The 21935-nt window shown below is 44.1% G+C and overlaps 1 protein-coding gene across 2 annotated transcripts in view; it reads left to right on the top strand.

The window, feature by feature from the left end:
* Positions 1-21935, top strand: part of LOC110488179 (transcription factor HIVEP3) — a 42875-nt gene that overhangs the window by 14202 nt on the left and 6738 nt on the right. For both annotated transcript variants that reach the window (XR_005041322.1, XM_036971172.1), the window contains exons 2-3: positions 10000-14772; positions 15104-15294. Coding sequence is in view for 1 of the 2 variants with exons in the window: in XM_036971172.1 (XP_036827067.1) it covers positions 10477-14772; positions 15104-15294 (4487 nt within the window). In the remaining variant the exon portion in view is untranslated. The remainder of the gene's footprint in view (positions 1-9999; positions 14773-15103; positions 15295-21935) is intronic.

Here is a 21935-nt window from a genome sequence, read left to right on the forward strand (position 1 = left end):
TGCCTCTGCCTTTCCTTTGAAAGCCAGCCAGCCAGTCTGTGTGTGTGTGTGTGTGTGTGTGTGTGTGTGTGTGTGTGTGTGTGTGTGTGTGTGTGTGTGTGTGTGTGTGTGTGTGTGTGTGTGTGTGTGTGTGTGTGTGTGTGTGTCTGTGTGTGTGTGTGTGTGTGTGTGTGTGTGTGTGAGTGGCCGTTCTTTAGCTACCCACTGCCTTGATGGCATTCCTTCAACACTCCACATGTCAGCAAGCTTTTAGCCTTTTGAAAAGTGGAAAAAAGGAAAAAGAACCTCCCTCTCTCCCTCCCTCCCGTGGTATAAAGAGAGGAGTAGTGATGTCAGAATCACTGAATTGCCTGGACTGTGTTCAGCAGGATCTGTCTGGAGTATGCAGAGGGGAACGGTGTGTGTGTGTGGACATTCTCCACAACCACTCTGAAAACCTAGGAACCCTGTGAGCCTGTTATTTACACCTGGGTCCCTGTGTTTTCAGCTTTTCCACTAAACCAATAGGTAACTGCTCCCCCGCCTATTGAAAGTGAGAACTGAATGGGGAAACTCTCTGTTCTCCTTCTCTGCCAGCTGGGCAGCCTGAGATCCCTGCCAAGATTAACATGGCCTGACGTCACCCTCCAAATAAGGAGATCCCACTTCACTTTTACAATGAGCGAGAGAGAGATAGAGAGAGAGTTGGGTCCGCTCACCAACCAAGAATTCACAAAATGCGACAAACACCAAATTGAGACTCTGCTAGCAGAATTCTGAAAAAATACACTCCGTGTACAACGTAACACCAAATAATGCAGAGCAGAATTAGGCTGATACCCACTAATTATCAAAAACCAGAAAAGAGACGTTAAATTCAACAACCACCTAAAAGGAAGTGATTCCCAAACCTTCCATAACAAAGGAATACAAAAAAATCACCTACAGAGAGATTAACCTGGAGAAAAGTCCCCTAAGCAACACCCCATAGAGCCCCAGGACAGCAACACAATTAGACCCAACCAAATCATGAGAAAACAAAAATATAATTACTTGACATATTGGAAAGAATTAACAAAAAAACAGAGCAAACTAGAATGCTATTTGAATACCTGACCACAGTGACTGACCCACAATTAAGGAAAGCTTTGACTATGTACATACTCAGTGAGCATAACCTTCCTATTGAGAAAGGCTGCCATAGGCAGACCTGGCTCTCAAGAGAAGACAGTCTATGTGCACACTGCCCACAAAATTAGGTGGAAACTGAGCTGCACTTCCAAATGTATAACCATATTTGCCAAATGTATGACCATATTAGAGACAGTCAAAAGTTTGGAAACACCTACTCATTCCAGGATTTTTCTTTATTTTTACTATTTTCTACATTGTAATAATTAGACATCATAACTATGAAATAACACATATGGAATCATGTAGTAACCAAAGAAGTGTTAAACAAATCAAAATATATTTTAGATTCTTCAAAGTAGCCACCCTTTGCCTGGTGGCAATCTTTCCTTTGATCTGATGAGTCCAAATTCTTGGTTCCAACTGCCGTGTCTTTGTGAGACACAGAGTAGGTGAACACATGATATCTGCATGTGTGGTTCCCACCGTGAAGCATGGAGGAGGATGTGTGATGGTGTGGGGGTGCTTTGCTGGAGACACTATCTATGATTTATTTAGAATTCAAGGCATACTTAACCAGCATGGCTACAACAGCATTCTGCAGGGATACGCCATCCCATCTGGTTTGTGCTTAGTGGGACTATCATTTGTTTTTAAACAGGACAATGACCCAACACACCTCCAGGCTGTGTAAGGGCTATTTGACCAAGACGGAGAGTGATGGAGTGCTGCATCAGATGACCTGGCCTCCAAAATCACCCGACCTCAACCCAATTGAGATGGTTTGGGATGAGTTGGACCCCAGAGTGAAGGAACAGCTGCCAACAAGTGCTCAGCATATGTGGGAACTTCTTCAAGACTGTTGGAGAAGCATTCCAGGTTAAGCTGGTTGAGAGAATGCCAAGAGTGTGCAAAGCTGTCATCAAGGCAGCTTAGCTACTTTGAACAATCTAAAATAGAAATATATTTTGATTTGTTTAACACTTTTTTTGGTTACATGATTCCATATGTGTTATTTCATAGTTTTGATGTCTTCACTATTATTCTACAATGTAGAACATAGTGTGTCCAAACGCTATACTGGCAAACTGTACTTACCTCAGATTACACAGACCCAACAAAGAATTAAAAAATAAATCCAATTTTGATCAACTGCCATATCTATTGGGTGAAATGCTACAGTGTGCAATTACTGCAGCAAGATTTGTGACTTGTTGCCTCAAGAAAAGGGCAACTAGTGAAGAACAAACACCATTGTAATTACAACCCATATTTATGTTTATTTATTTTCCCCTTTGTACTTGAATTATTTGCACATCGTTACAACACTGTATATAGCCATAATATGACATTAGAAATATCTATATTCCTTTGGAACTTTTGTGAGTGTAATGTTTACTGTTCATTTTTATTATTTATTTCATTTTCACTTGCTTTGCAATGTTAAACATATGTTTCCCATGCCAATCAAGACCCTTAAATTGGAGAGAGAGAGAGAGAGCCCTCCTGCCCATTCATACACAGACCGAAAGACAAGCGTAATAAACAAACTATTTGTCAGCTCAGTGCACAGAGTAGAGTGGTGTCTCTCAGTGCACAGAGTAGAGTGGTGTCTCAGTGCACAGAGTAGAATGGTGTCTCTCAGTGCACAGAGTAGAATGGTGTCTCTCAGTGCACAGAGTAGAGTGGTGTCTCTCAGTGCACAGAGTAGAGTGGTGTCTCTCAGTGCACAGAGTAGAGTGGTGTCTCAGTGCACAGAGTAGAATGGTGTCTCTCAGTGCACAGAGTAGAATGGTGTCTCTCAGTGCACAGAGTAGAGTGGTGTCTCTCAGTGCACAGAGTAGAGTGGTGTCTCAGTGCACAGAGTAGAATGGTGTCTCTCAGTGCACAGAGTAGAATGGTGTCTCTCAGTGCACAGAGTAGAGTGGTGTCTCTCAGTGCACAGAGTAGAGTGGTGTCTCAGTGCACGTAGAGTGGTGTCTCTCAGTGCACGTGGAGTAGAGTGGAGTCTCGGTGCACGTAGAGTAGAGTGGTGTCTCAGTGCACGTACAGTAGAGTGGTGTCTCTCAGTACACGTAGAGTAGAGTGGTGTCTCAGTGAACGAACAGTAGAGTGGTGTCTCTCAGTGCACAGAGTAGAGTGGTGTCTCAGTGCACGTAGAGTGGTGTCTCTCAGTGCACAGAGTAGAGTGGTGTCTCTCAGTGCACAGAGTAGAGTGGTGTCTCTCAGTGCACGTACAGTAGAGTGGTGTCTCTCAGTGCACAGAGTAGAGTGGTGTCTCAGTGCACTTAGAGTGGTGTCTCTCAGTGCACGTACAGTAGAGTGATGTCTCTCAGTGCACGTGGAGTAGAGTGGTGTCTCTCAGTGCACGTAGAGTAGAGTGGTGTCTCTCAGCGCATGTGGAGTAGAGTGGTGTCTCAGTGCACGTAGAGTAGAGTGGTGTCTCTCAGTGCACAGAGTAGAGTGGTGTCTCAGTGCACGTAGAGTAGAGTGGTGTCTCGGTGAACGTAGAGTAGAGTGGTGTCTCTCAGTGCACGTGGAGTAGAGTGGTGTCTCTCAGTGCACGTAGAGTAGAGTGGTGTCTCTCAGTGCACGTAGAGTAGAGTGGTGTCTCAGTTCACAGAGTAGAGTGGTGTCTCAGTGCATAGAGTAGAGTGGTGTCTCAGTGCACGTACTGTAGAGTGGTGTCTCTCTGCACGTAGAGTAGAGTGGTGTCTCTCAGTGCACGTAGAGTAGAGTGGTGTCTCTCAGTGCACGTAGAGTAGAGTGGTGTCTCAGTGCACGTAGAATAGAGTGGTGTCTCTCAGTGCACGTAGAGTAGAGTGGTGTTTCAATTACCCTTGTCATTCATTCATACTCTTTTGCTCTGTTCCTCTGTCTCCCTCTCTCTCTCTCACGCTCTCTCTCACGCTTGCTCTCTCTCTCTCGCCGCATCTCTTACTTACCCTCTTTCTGTCAGATGTGGAGGGAAAACCACCTGCCTCCAGGTAATGGACATTGATATTCTCTAACCTTTTACTGTTGATAACTGTGTTTTATTCCACATTGTTAATTTACTAGATTATTGCCTGGTTATTGGTGTGTGTGTGTGTGTGTGTGGTGATTCTGTGAATGGTTTCCATGTGTGTTGTTTGTCCGTCCATACTCCAGCACTCTGTCAGAGACCCCTGGGCCTCAAACACACACCAGTGTGCGCCCATACACACACACACACACACACACACACACACACACACACACACACACACACACACACACACACACACACACACACACACACACACACACACACACCACACACACACACACACACACACACACACACTCACAGCCCTGTCAGCATTGCATGTGTGTGTGTGTGATGGCCCCAGGGCTCTACTTCTGTCTTTCTGACAGACTGCTGATGAAGCTGTGGCCAGTTTCTGACTCAATGTCCTGCTAATACTGTTCCTGAGATAATGTAAGAGGGAGAGAGAAAGAGAGAGGGAGAACAAGAAAGAAAGAGGGGGAGAGAGCGAGAAAGAGAAAAAAAGAGAGAACTGGCAGATTAAAAAAAGAGACATTTCATCTTGAAATAATACATTGTCTGTGAGAGTAGGGCCGGGCGATGTGGTCAAAACATCATATCACAGTATTTTTCTAATTTTTGACGGTATGAAATTATTTGACGGTATTTTATGTTTTTGCATAATAAAAGTTTTACATTTGCTTTATGAGTGGTGCGTGACCCTAGCGTGGCAACACATATTTCTAAATTATTTCAATGGGTCTTTCTCCATTCTGATTGTTTTATACTGTTCAATTCAACTTCAACTTAAAATAATTTCCTGCACTCATTTGAGATAATGTCCACACTGCCACGTAGGGCTGTATGTTATGGGCAGCAAAACAAGGCATTATTTTTAACCAAATGTTGCAATTGTGATTTGACTTGTGATTTAGATTAAAACACTTGGGTGAACTGTTGGAATCAGAGAAATTGAATGTCATGGAGGAGTTATTTTTAGTAAATACTTTCTTAACACCTAACTTTTCTTAACTGCTTTGTTGGTTAAGGGTTGGGAGCATTTCAATGTTGTATTCGGCGTAGGTGACTAAGAACATTTAATTTGATTTTTGCAGGGTAGGAACCAAGTGATGGTCAGTGTTTCCTAGGGGACCCTATAATCCTTGGCTCCATTAGATGTTTCTTTCTGTAGCCAACATATTCATGCTTCGCCTATTCCTATTTGATTTAGAAGATACCGTTGCACAAACAACATGCTGATTTAGGCCTACACCAGCACTGATATCAGGCTGTATTAGCTAGCTACGTTTGCTCTGACTCGGCATATTTATTAGCTAGCTAGCCAGCTAACTAACGATTAGCATTAGTGGCTAACACGATTTAGCTAAAACTTTAGCAATATTTATATTAAGAAGCAAGTAGAAGCAACATCTTTGTCATCAACATTGTTTCATGTGCTGCATTGACCATGCAGATTGAACACAAGTGTCTTCTGGTCACACCAAAACAAACCGAATCCTTGAGTGACAGGGCGGGGCTAGGTCTGTGTGGAAAGCGGAATGGAGAGAGAGCAGAGAGGAATGACTCAAGTAGCATAAAAAGAGATGGTACACACAGCATATCACATTTAACAAACCAAACATTCAAATACCATTATAAAAGGTAAAGTAAAACCCCAAACCGGTCCGTGCATCAATACCGGTATATAGTAAAATACTGTAACGACCCTGGGTTTATCTGCCGCTCGAGCATGCTTTTGCAGAACAGTCGATAGCGCTCCGGACCTCGGGCTAGAAGGTGGAGGGTTTGAGACCTGTTCCCTGCTATTTCATTACAATACGGTATACCGCCCAGCCCTATGTGAGAGTGATGGAGGGAGAGACAAAGAGATGTTTTATGTTGTTATTGGAAAAAAAGTATTGTTACATAAGCCATTACAAAGAGTTTGGTGACACAATTAACAAAATGTTTTTTTTTTGGCAAGGTCGTTTCGCAGACTATCTGTGCACAGTGTTGTTAATGCTGTTGAATTATGTTGTAAATTCTTGATGTCAAAATGTATTTTCAAATTTAGATATTACATTTTGTATTTACTATGGTTTCTTAATTCTTCGTTGTCATCTCAAGAACTGGATCATATTCTCAGTTTCTCTTCTGGTGGGATACATGTCTGTAGAGCAGCAATTTAAAGCCAGGTATTGATTTTTGGATTTGTACATTTATTTGTCCAAAAAGATACGCTTTGTGGGAGGGAAGCATCTCAATTGGATTTCTCTCTCTCCCTCTTTCTCTTTCCAGCTCCCTCTCTCGCCCTCTCTCCGTCTATCTCTCCATCCCTTTCCCTCTCTCTCTTTCCCTTTCCATCTGTCTTTCTCTCTCTTTCCATCTCTCTCTCCCTTTCTCAACGACGATGCTGGGAGATATATTTAGCTCTCCTTCCCTCCATCTGGTGTCGCTCTGCGTGGTTTAGGGGCGTCACCATAGCAACCACCACTGGGTGCATATAGGTACGAGAGGAGGGACATTTACTGTGTTTTTAAAAAAGTGTTTTAAACTAAAACAAATTCAGTTTGGTAATTTTTCGGGGGGTTGAAATATGATTTGAATATGTAGGAGACTAGGTAGTGGTACTAACCAAGTTTACTCTCATTGAGAATGAGATGCCATTTCTAGTGTTTGAATGAGATATCAGAAAATCTGGTTCCCTCTTGTGCAGATATGGCTGTGTGTTATGGAGTTTAAGGATTGTGTGAGATATTATACTGAACAAAAATATAAACTTAACATGCAACAATTTCAAAGACTTTACTGAGTTACAGTTCATATAAGGAAATATATCAATTAATTTGGCCCTAATCAATGGATTTCACCTGACTGGGAATACAGATATGCATCTGTTAAGATTCCTTTAAAAAAGGGTAGGGGCGTTGATCAGAAACCCAGCCACTATCTGGTGTGACCACCATTTGCCTCATGCTGCGCGACACATCTCCTTCGCATAGTTGATCAGGCTACTGATTGTGGCCTGTGACATGTTGTCTATATTGGCGGGAGCTGAAACACATTGTCGAACACTTCGATCCAGAGCATCCCAAACATGCTCAATAAGTGACATGTCTGGTGAGTATGCAGGCCATGGAAGAACTGGAACATTTTCAGCTTCCAGCAATTGTGTACAGATCTTTGGGCATGGGGCAGTGCATTATCATGCTGAAACATGAGGTGATGGCTGTGGATGAATGGCACGACAATGGGCCTCAGGATCTGGTCACGGTATCTCTGTGCATTCAAATTGCCATCAATAAAATGCAATTGTGTTTGTTGTCCGTTGCTTATGCCTACTCATACCATAACCCCACCGCCACCGCGGGGCACTCTGTTCACAACGTTGACATCAGCACACCGCTCGCCCACACAACGCCATACACATTGTTTGCGGTTGTGAGGCCGGTTGGACGTACTGACAAATTTTGAAAAAATATGTTGGAGGCGGCTTATGGTAGAGAAATTAACATTATATTCTCTGGCAACAGCTCTGGTGGACATTCCTGCAGTCAGCATGCCAATTGCATGCTCCCTCAAAACTGAGACATCTGTGGCATTGTGTTGTGTGACAGAACTACACATTTTAGAGTGGCCATTTATTGTCCCCAGCACAAGGTGCACCTGTGTCATGAGAATGCTGTCTTGATATGCCACACCTGTCAGGTGGATGGATTATCTTGGCAAAGGTGAAAAGCACGCTAACAGAGATGTAAACAAATGTATGCACAGCATTTGAGAGAAATAAGATTTTGTCCGTATAGAACCTTTCTGGGATGTTTTATTTCAGGTCATGAAACATGGGAAGAACACTTTACATGTTGTGTTTATAGTTTTGTTCAGTGTAGATTGAATATCAGGTAGATCAGGATGTTTGCTGCTGCCTACCACAAGCATCGTATGGACAATGACCTGCTTCTCTGAGCCCAGGCAATAACTGTGAGATGCCAACACCTGACGAGAACACAGTTTTACGGCACGCAAAATGTATACACACAATGAACACACTCCACTTGTTTGACAATTTGCACTGTTAACACTTGTTTCACATTTAACAGAAGAATGTCACCTCTGTCTCAAAGTGTAAATGAATATCTTACTGTAGAAAGCTCTACTCTTCTACAGTAAATATACAGTGTTGGCTTCTATAATGGTTATGTCTCCTCATGTGACTGTTTTGTAGTCTCTTAGTCCACCTGCAGTACAGTATCTGTCTGACCTACATTCCATCATCCACTCTTGAAATGCACTGTAGAGGTTGGACACTGATTTGCATGTTAGAGGAACACCTAACACACTGAATGTCCCTACAGATGTACTGTCCTCTCTTAAGGGCATTTGGAAACAGAAGTAAAACGACTGACCAAAAAACGGTGTAGTTATTTACTCAGTTTATCACTGTGCTAAACATGTTATCAGTTGTTTTACATTGACCAGCAGCTAGCTCCTCCTGTGGTTTTGCCCTCTTCCAGAGGAACTTTGGTGCAAGCTGCAACCAACTGGTCAGTGGCTCTGTTCAAATACCATCCTAGCATAATTCCTAGTATGAAGCAATGTATTGGGCATGCATTCTAGGTGGTACGGTTGTGTGGATATTAGAACACACCTAGTGTATGGGATGACTGGGTTGTTGCTACAGTGCAGTATGTTGGGGCAGAGAAAGTAGTCAGTTTATTTCCTCCCATATTGGATTCTGCACAGTGTCACCTTGTATATTATCCTCATGAGAAACAGAGAAGCTAAGATGGCAAAGATTGTTTGTATTTGGCTGCCTGGGTTTAGACAGTTATAGTGTTGGAGCCATTTAATGTATAAAAAAAAAAATGTTTTAAAGAACATTATTTGGTTGAAATGTAATTACTTAATGGGCTTTCAGTGAATTGCTGTCAACAAGTCTGCTTGTTTGACAGTGCAAAGGCGGAATAAGGAGAAACAAGAACCCAAATGTGTTGTTGTAGATGGTTATTTGACTAGATGCTGGAGTATGTTTTCTTCCCAGCTGAATGACGTAATCCACTCCCCAATGGGAGAGGTGTTGGTGTTATCTTATGGCGGTGTCTCGCTGCAGACTACAACATTTGCATTTGGCCTAATTCTTTTTAGCTAGCGTAAGCAGCAGGGATTTGGGAGAATTTTGGGGAGTCTGGATGAATGAAACTATTGGCTCTTCTGGGTTCATGAGTTGGGCAATCAAGAGGAAAAATCAGTCTCCCTTGTCTCAGGAGTGTGATCCCTGAGAAACACATAGTAGCTTATGATTGAGCAACGTGCAATGCACACGGCTGATTGGGAACTATTCAAGGGGTTATTAGTTGCAGAATCTGAAAATGGATGCTTTGACTTGGAGTGTTTTTCTTCATAATAGTCAGGTAAATGAGATGTTAGTTGATGTAACCAGATTCCAAATCACTGTTGGTAACTAACACCTACATTTTAGGTGTATGTTTTTGAATTTTTATATCATGCCAATGTTTTTTGTTGTTAACAATGTGCAACTGAAACTGGTCGCTATGAGAAATGTGCCCCTTTAATATGACCAAACTCCCAAGTTTTGTTTCCAACTTGTTCATCCATCTTGAAGAAATAACAGTGATGACAACCTTGCTTTTTAGCTGTTTGGTTCCCTCCCTTCAACAGTAATGTTTTTAGATCATAGTGGGCAGAGAGAGACTGCCATCTGTCTCCATGGTGTAATTTTATTTTGTGTGTGTGTGTGTGTGTGTGTGTGTGCATCCATGTGTTCGCACTATGTGTGTGTGAAAGACAGAAGGAAGGAAAGATAGAGACTACCCCTCAGGTGGGTCTGTCAGTAATCTGATCTTTTCTTTTTCTTCTTTTAGATCTTCTGGAGTGAACCAGAGGACACAGACATCCAACCAAAAGTCCTGAAAACTGTATCTGAAAACCTGAAGGCCTGACACAAGAACGGGTTAAACCCAGTATCTGAATAGCTGAAAACAGGACTATCTGACAGGACTGCCCCGGAAGCTCAGAGGACAGAGTTGTTTACCCTGGGAGCCAACAGAGCTCCAGGATGGGTGGCTTCGTTAGCTCAGGATGGAAAAGTTCCCTATCACCGCATGACAAATCACAGTTGTGTCCCAGCATCCGTTAAATTAATGGCTTGACCTGAGAAAGTACTAAGTATGAGTATAGACAGCCTGAAAGCCAGTATAAGACAGATATAACTAAGGAACAAAATACTCATCATACATCAATCCCAGAGTCTGTTAAATGAATAGGCTTGACCTGTGTGGCCTGTCTCAGGCTCAGGTGGAGGGGTCCCAGGTGTCTACCTGAGGTTGTTGTTCCGTTTTATGGAGGCGTTGCACAGCCATAGCTGCTTGCCGACTGGGGAGCAGTCCGGAGTTCACGACCAGCCTCAGCCAGGAGAGTCTGCTCTGCCTCTCCCAGACCCTCAGCCTCCCAAATCTCCCTCCTCCCAAAACCATGAACCGCAGACACAACAGACTCGCTCTAAACAAGGAGGACCTCAACAACAACAACAACAACAGCAACACCATGGACAACACCACAAACTGCCTAATAAGCGGGAGCGCAAGCGTCTCAGACATCAGAGGCAAAGCGTTGATTCCGACACCCCTCCGGCAGAGGATGGTAAGCATGCAAAGGCAGAGGCAACACCAACCAGAGTGGCTCGGACCTCGTCTGGCGGGACCAGGGCGACTCCCTCCTCATCATCCACCTCCACCCAGTCTACAGAGGCTCCCGACACAGAGGAGAACCAGGAGGGCACCCTAAAGCAGAAACGGGAGCGTAAGCCTGGAAAACCTGGGAAATATGTGTGCTCTTACTGTGGCCGTGCCTGTGCCAAGCCCAGCGTCCTGCAGAAACACATCCGCTCCCACACCGGAGAGAGGCCCTACCCTTGTGCTCCCTGCGGATTTTCTTTCAAGACCAAGAGCAACCTCTACAAGCACCGGAAGTCCCATACCCACAGGGTGAAGGCCGGCCTCGCCTCTGGAGAGCCCAGTGCTTTAGAAGAACCGGTTCCAGAGTCAGAAGACGAAACTAGACAGCCGTTGTCTGCTGCTTCTTCCAACATGGAGAGACAAGGCAGTGTGGCCAATGAGAAGACCCATGAAGACACTGAGAGGTCTACAGAGCAGTCCAGCGGGATGGACAACTCCTACGCCGTCAAGAAGAGGCTGGCCATGCGTTTGAGCCGAGGGAAACGTGGCCCTCTAGGCTCGTCTGACTCGATCAGTTCCTCGATGGGTATGGGGAGTAGAGGCAGCACAGAGTCTGGCTATTTCTCTCGTTCTGAGAGCACTGAGCAGTCACAGGACAGCCCACCCAACGTAACCAAAAGTGCCAAAAGCTATGCAGAGATCATCCTGGGGAAATATGGCCGTCTGGGCCACCTCCAGAGGATGTCCCGGCATCAGGACCAGCAGCCTTCTGGAAGCCAGGGACAGCAGGAGAAGAGCATCCCATTCACAGTGCCCAAGAAGCAGGTCATTGACCACATCACCAACCTCATCACCATCAATGAGGCTGTTGTGGACACAAGTAAGATCGATAGCGTCAAGCCCAGGAGGTTCTCTCTGTCTAGGAGAAGTAGCACAGAGTCTAAGGTTTCTTTATCTCTGAAAGAGTCGCCTGTAGTCCACCACAGCACCAACAACCCTGGAGACCCAGGCTTTAAGAGCAGTGGTTCCATCACTATGGGTGTTCCGTGTGAGAAGTTTCATCATCACCAGTCACTACACGTGGATTCAACGGCAGGCCAGACATCCACTTCCATGGCTCCTCTTCTGAGAAGCCTCTCTATGCCCTCTGCTGCTAGTTCTACTGATGCCTCCTCTGGCGCCTGTCCACAAAATTTCCGCCTTAGCCAATCTTTTGATGAACGGTCTGGAACACAGTCTCGCCACATTGGGATGCTACGACGCCAGCATGCTATCGAACTAGGTGCTGAATTCAATAAAGAGGAACATAGTTTACACAGTAGCTCCAACACGCTCTACAATCACAATATGTCCATCGTGCCTCCTGACCATAAGCAATGTCAACCAGAGCCGTACGAGTGTGAGACATGTGGCGTTGGATGTAAGAACTGGGAAGGTTATAAGGCACACAAGAGAAGTCTTTGTATAGCACGACTTCCCCAAGAGAGTCTTGGTACAACAATATGCCAGCTGGACCGTTCACAGTTGATACACTATCCAATCAACAGACCAGGGATTTTGGCAATGCGCAAGAGAAGGAAAGAGGAGAGTTTTGAATCTGATGATCCATCCTCTCCTGTCTCCATACCCACCTTGTCCACGTTGGTGCAAGGCAGAGACGAAACAAGTGTAGCATGCAATAGAAACTCATGGTCACGATTAGAGCAGGATTGGGGAGGGACATCGAAAGGTTTCTCAGTGATTCAACATACTAGTTCATTTGAGAAACAGGACACTTTGTTTACAGAGAGTCAAGGTAAAGAGGAGGCACATATTCAATTCCCATCTCATGAGGATGCGTCTCAAAAACAGCTGCAGGAACACTCTTCCAAACCAACACCTCGCAAACTGGTGCGCCAACGCAATGTTCAGGTCCCTGAGATATTCATCACTGAGGATTCCAACACCAATGTTATTGAGTCTATTCAGACACAATCAGAAATGGCCTCCCTAATGCCTAAACAGACCAAGAGGACAGAGGAGTTCCAGTGGCCACAGAGGAGCCTCACCCTGTCTGGGGTCCCCATCGAGAAGCTGCCCCCGAAGAAGAAACGAATTCGCCTTGCCGAGGCCGCCCAGTCTTCAGGAGAGTCCATGTCGAGCTTTGACTCCATCTCCCTGCCTCGCAGCCCCAGCCAGGACAGTTGCGCATCCCACGCATCTAGCCGCTCTGCATCCTTGGAGGAGTCCACCAGACCCGGAGACATGGAGACCCTGGCTGGGATACCATTGAGGAGGTCCAGGGCCCCTAACATGTTGACCGTCCCAGGGCTGCATCATCACAAAAGGGAGATGCGGCGGTCGGCCTCAGAGCAAGCACCTTACGACCCACAACAGCAATCTGTTTTGATGGCGATGTCGGAGATGCGGAGCAAGTCCTTTGACTACAGCAGTTTGTCCCCTGAGCGCTCTGCGGCCGGCTGGAGAGACAGACGCAAATGTCTCCTCATGAGACACACTCCGGTCAGGGACCCAGAGGAGGAGGAGCAGCCTGCCAAACCTGCAGAACTGAAGCAGAACCCCAGTTCCTGCATTATTGCCAAACACACAGCACTAAAGGTGAACAACCCTTCTCACTGCAGCCCCAGTCCTGACCCTGTCAGTCCCAGCACCTTATCTAGACAAAGCCCAGGTCCTCAACACCTTAGTTCGGCTGCTGGTTCCCCTCTGTCAGGCGTTACATCCTGTAACCCTGTGCAAACTCTTTGCGGAGAGCCTCCCTCACAATGGAAACTGGATCAAAGTAGTCAGTTAACTGGACATTGCTTTGAAGTTCTACCCTCTCATAAGTCTGTAGAATCTCCTGATCCCCTCCAGAGGGTAGCCCCATCACCTCTCTGTTCAGGGAAGCCTGTAATTATCTCCCTCCGTCCTGTCCACACCTACATCCACCCTGCCCAACCCCGCCCTGTCTACCCTCCCCACCCCCTCCCCACCCAGTGCCCATTAGGGATTGCTAGGGCCCACTACCTTCCAATATCCACAGGCCTGAAGCTGGAGATTCCAGTCCCAACTCACAGTCATGATGGACTTTCAGAGTTTGTAACACATCCTCCGCAGATCCTCCACCCTCACCCTAACATCACACTCAGCCCAGAGTTACTCCGGCCCTCCATATCACCAGCAGTAGCAGTAGTCCGGCTACAGGCAGACACCAACACCCTAGCCAGTGCCATATACACCACTCTGTCCCAAACCACAACATCTAGGTCCCAGGAACCTGTTTGTTCTGCATTAAACAGTGGCAATAGAAATACCCCAAAGTCTGAACATAACAGCCACCTGGTCAAGACTCTGCCTGTAAGCATTAAGAGGTTGTCTGAGACTCTGCTACCAGTCAGCCAGTTGACTCTGCCTCCAGGCAACCACTTGGCTTTGCCTCTGCCCCATGACAGCCAATTGTGGTCTGAGGAGGGCTGTAGATCTTCAGGCTCAGGAAGCTACAAGCGCATGTTATCCCCTTCAAACAGTGTCGATTTCAGCCCTGAGTCCAAACAGCAGCAGAAACGAGTGAAGGAGGAGGAAGAAGAGGCGAGTTGTGTAGGAAACGTAATCGCAGAAACATCAACAAAAGAAGAAAAGGTTGAGATTCCAACATGTTTACCGAGGGTGTGTACTCCCATAAGTCCAGAAGGACCTTCATATCCGACCCTCCAGTCCACCACCTCTCACAGCTGGTGTTATCTGAACTACGTCAAGCCAAACCCCTCCACCTCGACTGACCAGCCCTCAGTGTACTCCTCCTGGTCTACCAGCGAGTATGACTCCAACCCTCCAGGCCTCTCCACCAAGACAGCCCTGTCCCTGTTGGACTGCAAGCAGAGGGTCAGCTACACCATCTATACCATGTCTCCCATGTCATCCACCCCTGCAGAGACCCCACCAGAGCCCGCCGACATGAAGACGCCATGCCCTTCTGAGGTAAGTAGACTTTACTGGAGGCCTCCTCATAGAATGGCCAATGTGAAATAGGAAGTACTGTATGTAGTTATTTTACCTTGTCCCATACTGTACTATGTGTTGTAGTCTTTCATGCTATATTTTGTTTTTGACCCAAAACAGTCTTACATTTTGGCCCTACTTCTCATTTGAAGCGTGTAGGTCAATATTGTAAATTGTAATGCTACGGTATAATTTAGATAAGTACTGAAACATATAAGTTATGATGAATTCTTCCCATCCCTGTCTCCTTGGCCTGATGTTGCTGGAGCAGGGTTGGTGAATTTGCCCTACATGTCTCTCTCGAGTATAGGTACATGCCACTCTGCCCGGCGACAGCCACCATGTTGAGACAACAGAGCAAGAGCAGTCCGCAGAGGACAAGGAGCCAAAGAAAGAACGAGAGGAGGAAGAAGAGAAGGAAGAGAAGGAAAAAGAAGAGGAGGCCCAGTCAACCAGCAAATGTAGAGAACCTCCACCTCGAATCTGGATCTGTGAGGGAGGGTGAGTAGTCTATGACTGATTACATTTTAGAGTTGAAATAGCACTCCACAATATTACATAATTTAAAGATGCAAAGCTTCATTGGCTTTATATTCATAAAGACATTATAAACTATACTCAGCCTTACAAGTGTGTCTCTGTACAGTGCAAACCATGGTACATGAGTACTGTAAGCTACTAGTCACAGACAGTGAGGGTATTTGGTCTCGGTGTCGATTGTGTCGTGCTGGGAAGTGTTGTCGTTCCCCTCTGCAGGACATGAGGGGCTAAGGGTTGGCTGTCTGACTACACCAACAGAGCCCGTCTGTTGAGTGGCCCTAGCCAGGAAATGACCAACAACTACCCAGCTTCCTCTACTGTACCCTGTAGAGGCTCAGTTACACCCAACACAGTCAATGGTTCTGGCCATTCAGCTGTAGAGGGGAGGAGTGGCTGATTTAATTCCCATTTTAGATGGGGATTGATTGAATGAATGAGAACTTACACATGGACGAAGATGCACAAAAAATCATGTATCTACAGTTGAAGTCAGAAATGTACATACACTTAGGTTGGAGTCATTAAAACTTGTTTTTCAACCACTCCACAAATTTCTTGTCAACAAAATATAGTTTTTACTTGTCGGTTAGGACATCTACTTTGTGCATGACACAATTACATTTTACAACAATTGTTTACAGGCAGATTATTTCACTTATAATTCACTGTATCACAATTTCAGTGGGTCAGAAGTTTACATACACTAAGTTGACTGTGCCTTTAAACAGCTTGGAAAATTCCAGAAAATTATGTCATGGCTTTAGAAGCTTCTGATAGGCTAATTTACATAATTTGAGTCAATTGTGGATGTTTTTCAAGGCCTACCTTCAAATTCAGTGCCTCTTTGCCTGACATCATGGGACAATCAAAGAAATCAGCCAAAACCTCAGAAAAAAAATTGTCTGGTTCATCCTTGGGAGCAATTTCCAAACGCCTGAAGGTACCACATTCATCTGTACAAACAATAGTATGCAAGTATAAACACCATGGGACCATGCAGCCGTCATACCACTCAAGAAGGAGATGTGTTCTGTCTCCTAGAAATGAACGTACTTTGGTGCGAAAAGTGCAAATCAATCCCAGGAACAACAGCAAAGGACCTTGTAAAGATGCTGGAGGAAACAGTTACAAAGTATCTATATCCACAGTAAAATGTGTCTTATATCAACATAACCTGAAAGGCCACTCAGCAAGGAAGAAGCCACTGCTCCAAAACCGCCATAAAAAAGCCAGACTATGGTTTGCAACTGCACATGGGGACAAAGATCGTACTTTTTGGAGAAACGTCCTCTGGTCTGATGAAACAAAAATCACGAGGGAGGAAAATGATTATGTGTACATACTGAAGCAACATCTCAAGACATCAGTCAGGAAGTTAAAGCTTGGTCGCAAATGGGTCTTCCAAATGGACAGTGAAACCAAGCATACTTCCAAAGTTGTGGCAAAATTGCTTAAGGACAAAAAGTCAAAGTATTGTAGTGGCCATCACAAAGCCCTGACCTCAATCCTATAGAAAATTTGAGGGCAGAACTGAAAAAGTGTGTGCGAGCAAGGAGGCTTACAAACCTGACTCAGTTACACCAGCTCTGTCAGGAGGAATGGGCCAATATTCATCCAAATTATTGTGGAAGCTTGTGGAAGGCTACCCGAAATGTTTGACCCAAGACAATTTAAAGGCAACGCTACCGAATACTAATTGAGTGTATGTACACTTCTGACCCACTGGGAATGTGATGAAATAATTAAAAGCTGAAATAAATCATTGTCTCTATTATTATTCTGACATTTCACATTCTTAAAATGAAGTGGTGATCCTAACTGACCTAAGACAGGGAATTTTTACTAGGATTAAATGTCAGGAATTGTGAAAAACTGAGTTTAAATGTATTTGGCCAAGGTGTATGTACACTTCCAAATTCAACTGTATTTGTAGAGAATAGTAGAGATACTATTTTCAGAGGAGAGAGAGGAAGGTATATACCTAGATGAAGAAAGTGTTGTTTGATACTAATAATGGGACTTATGTAGGATGTGTCAGACAAGAGAAAGAGCTGCAAGAGATTGAGAGCACCGTGAATAGTCTATGTTCATTTACGTTGAATCACACTGGGGTTATAAATCAGACATAACTGAAACTTCTGAGAACACTTGGTCTCCTCTATCTTATCTGTGATTGTGCCACTGAGGTGCCATCTGTGCGTTCCTCTGCATCTTTCCGAGGACCCTTGGGAACCTGTTGTTTTTTTCATGACTCCTTCTTCTCACCAGTCACAACCCATCTAGCACATAGCATTCCAAGAGCCATGTGTTTCTTAGAGCTTGGTCAGAGCGTGGTTGTCCTATGGCCGTGATTATCCCACAACTTTCTGGGAATGGAGCAGGACAGTTGCTTGGCTTTGGAACATTCTCAGCACATTTAAGGAATTTGTGCCCCCAAAAATCTATATTTTCTTGTCTATTTCGTTCATTTAACAGAACATTTCCAAAAAGTTCAAACATGGTTACATTTCATTTCAATTTTGGAAATGTTCTAGGAACATTCTCCTACTGGTTTGACATTCGGGAATGTTCTCAAATCAACTCAAATCAAAAAAGAAACGTCATCTCACTGTCAACTGCGTTTATTTTCAGCAAACTTAACATGTGTAAATATTTGTATGAAGATAACAAGATTCAACAACTGAGACATAAACTGAATAAGTTCCACAGACATGTGACTAACAGAAATGGAATAATGTGTCCCTGAACAAGGGGGGGGGGGCTGCATTAAGTACTGCAGTGCATCTCCTCCTCATGGACTGCACCAGATTTGCCAGTTCTTGTTGTGAGATGTTACCCCACTCTTCCACCAAGGCACCTGCAAGTTCCCGGACATTTCTGGGGGGAATGGCCCTAGCCCTCACTCCGATCCAACAGGTCCCAGACGTGCTCAATGGGATTGAGATCTAGGCTCTTCGCTGGCCATGGCAGAACACTGACATTCCTGTCTTGTAGGAAATCACGCACAGAACGAGCAGTATGGCTGGTGGCATTGTAATGCTGGAGGGTCATGTCAGGATGAGCCTGCAGGAAGGGTACCACATAAGAGAGGAGGATGTCTTCCCTGTAATGCACAGCGTTGCGATTGCCTGCAATGACAACAAGCTCAGTCCTATGATGCTGTGACACACGTGCCAGACCATGACGGACCCTCCACCTCTAAATCGATCCCGCTCCAGAGTACAGGCCTCGGTTTAATGCTCATTCCTTTGACGATAAACGCGAATCCGACCATCACCCCTGGTGAGACAAAACTGCGTTTCGTCAGTGAAGAGCACTTGTTACCAGTCCTGTATGATCCAGCAACGGTGGATTTGTAGGCGACGTTGTTGCCGGTGATGTCTGGTGAGGACCTGCCTTACAACAGGCCTACAAGCCCTCAAGCCAGCCTCAATCAGCCTATTGCGAACAGTCTGAGCACTGATGGAGGGATTGTGCGTTCCTGGTGTAACTCGGGCAGTTGTTGTTGCATCCTGTACCTGTCCCGCAGGAGTAATGTTCGGATGTACCAATCCTGTGCAGGTGTTGTTACACGTGGTCTGCCACTGCGAGGACGATCAGCTGTCCATCTTGTCTCCCTGTAGCGTTGTCTTAGGCATCTCACTGTACGGACATTGCAATTTATTGCCCCGGCCACATCTGCAGTTCTCATGCCTCCTTGCAGCATGCCTAAGGTATGTTCACGCAGATGAGCAGGGACCCTGGTCATCTTTCTTTTGGTGTTTTTCAGAGTCAGTAGAAAGGCCTTTTTAGTGTCCTAAGTTTTCATAACTTTGACCTCAATTGCCTTCCGTCTAAGCTGTTAGTGTCTTAACGACCGTTCCACAGGTGCAAGTTCATTAATTGTTTATGGTTAATTGAACAAGCAGTGTTTAAACCCTTAACAATGAAGATCTGCAAAGTTATTTGGATTTTTACTAATTCTCTTTGAAAGACAGGGTCCTGAAAAAGGGATGTTTCTTTTTTTGCTGAGTTTAGTTCAGTGAATGTTAACTAACAGCATTCTTCTGTGGGAATTTCAGTACTTCAGCGCAACGTCTCTTACAGGTTTCCTCATGGTTATATTTAAAGTCATGTTCTCAAATTGTTCCGAGAACGTTAAGGCTTTAGTAACGTTCATAGAACGTTCTAAGAATGTTATTAAAAAACATACATTCCGTCTCAGAACCAGATTCTCATAGGCAGCACAAGGGCACGTGACCCGCCAGCACTGTCCTTTTTAGTTTTTGTTTCAGATGAATTAAAACCCCCTAGAGTCTATTGATGCACCTGTGCCTCACACAGTGATGTCATTTTGATTATAAACTGTATTGCAGAGGCTACAGCTTTATCCCCTCTTTCCGTCGATATAAAGTTTGTGCCTATTCCATAATAGGGGGCTTGTAAAAGCTGTGTTTTTCTACACTTGAGAGGATCCGGAATAGAAAATTGTCACAATCGCCTGTAGAACCTCAAATCGTTTGAGCTACAAACGAATACGATGAAAGATGAGATGATGACACGGTCATTTGTTTTGCTCTACGGCATCCACAAGCTTTACTGCAGTCGTCTGAAATCTTTAACGTTGACTACCTAATTTCTAAGAGGTTTAACCACAAAACTGATTGTCCAGATCAAACCATTTGAGCTAACTAATATACCTACAGCGGTTCTAAAATTCCAAATCAAATAGCTAAATGATACATTTTATGACCATCCTAAAACAATTCCATATGTTAGCTATTGTGATCTAAGTGCTTAGACCTACAGGGGATTTGAATGACTAAACTTCATTTTAAGCCCATGTTTTATCAAATAATTATATCAGTGGTATTTTTTCTCCGTAATAAAGCCACCTAGCAATTTCATGAAGTTGGCTTTAGCTAGCTAGCTAGACAGGTTTCCAATCTCCCAACCTCATAAATAGCTACCAAGCCATTACAGGCAATCAATCAAGTTAGAGTAGCTTGTCTAGCTATTTTACAGCTCAGCTCCACTATAAGCGTTGCTTTGCCATCGGCGTCATGTTAATTTTGACGTTCTACCTCCTACACAGAGTGAGTTGTCTCGAGAGCTGAGAGGAACAGAGGGGAAGAGTGTCTTTATTCTATTTACACCTACTGTCCCATATTCATTGATTATGCATAAAAACAGTGCTTTCAGAACTTTTTCCCACATTTTGTTTGTTGTGTTAAATTGATCCGAAACCCCATAATGTCAAAATTGAATTGTTTTTCAAAATGTTTACAAATGAACTGAAAATGAAAACCTGAAATGTCTTGAGTCAATAAGTATTCAACCCTTTTGTTATGGCAAGCCTAAATAAGTTCAGGAGTAAAAATGTGCTCACATAATAAGTTACATGGGCTCTGTATGCAATAATAATGTTTAACATGATTTTTTAATGACTACCTCATCTCTGTACCCCACACACACAATTAACTGTAAGGTCCCTCTGTCGAACATTGCATTTCAAACACAGATTCAACCACAAAGACCAGGGAGGTTTTCCAATGCATCGCAAAGAAGGGCACCTATTGGTAGATGTGTTAAAAAAACAATCATTAAATATCCCTCTGAGCATGGTGGAGTTATTAATTACACTTTGGATGGTGTAATAATACACCCAGTCACATCAAAGATACAGGCGTCCTTCCTAACTCAGTTGCCGGAGAGGAAGGAAACCAATGGTTTCTTTAAGGATGCCAATGGTGACTTTAAAAAAGTTAGTTTAATGTCTGTGATAGAAGAAAACTGAGGATGGATCAACACCATTGTAGTTACCCCACAATTTCATACAATTGATATGATACTATATATCAGTGTGGCAGTTGTACTAAACTCATTAGGCATAAAAGTTCTTAAATTAATAAATGTGCTTCATTTATTAAAATGACAATTGAAAAGTTCAAGAGGTATGCTTAGATAACCTATGCAGAAAAATAGACATTTGCGACATATAATTAGGCATAATGATTAGTAGGCATAATGAACACCTCCCCCATTTCATCCTAATGTACTTCGTGCCCCCTTTGAAATAATGGGTGCTTGACGTCCCTGCTCAGAATGTTAAGAAACATTTCCTTAAAAATCACTAGAAAACTGAAGTAACGTTCAGAGAATGTTCTTAACATGTTATTTAGAAATTCATACATTCCATTCTCAGCATCAGCATCATCAAAACTATCTCTATCCTCTATCTTGTTAAGTGTGTTCAGGCGTGTTGGCCACGCCCACTAATTTGCGAAACCTGATCTTAATGAGTGCTTGTTTCCTTTGTAATGGGGTCCGTTTGAATAGACTAAAATGAACAGATATGTTTCCGTAAAAAAACATGGCATGCTAGCTCCATCCTGGTGGCGCAGTACACTCTTTCCATGGTTGGAAAAAATATGATTATGGGTTCCAATCTCACTGATGCTGTGTCACAATAAAAAATGTATGTGTTTGCATGGTTAATGCCTAAAGAAATTAATTTTCCGTGTGTCCTATCTGTGATTGGAGTTTAATAAAGTTTACTAGCAGTGTGTGTTATTAAATCTTATTGTAACATTCAGTGAAAGGATGTTATTCAAAAACCTCCA

This window comes from Oncorhynchus mykiss, chromosome 32, assembly GCF_013265735.2.
Source record: "Oncorhynchus mykiss isolate Arlee chromosome 32, USDA_OmykA_1.1, whole genome shotgun sequence".
Classification (NCBI taxonomy): domain Eukaryota; kingdom Metazoa; phylum Chordata; class Actinopteri; order Salmoniformes; family Salmonidae; genus Oncorhynchus; species Oncorhynchus mykiss.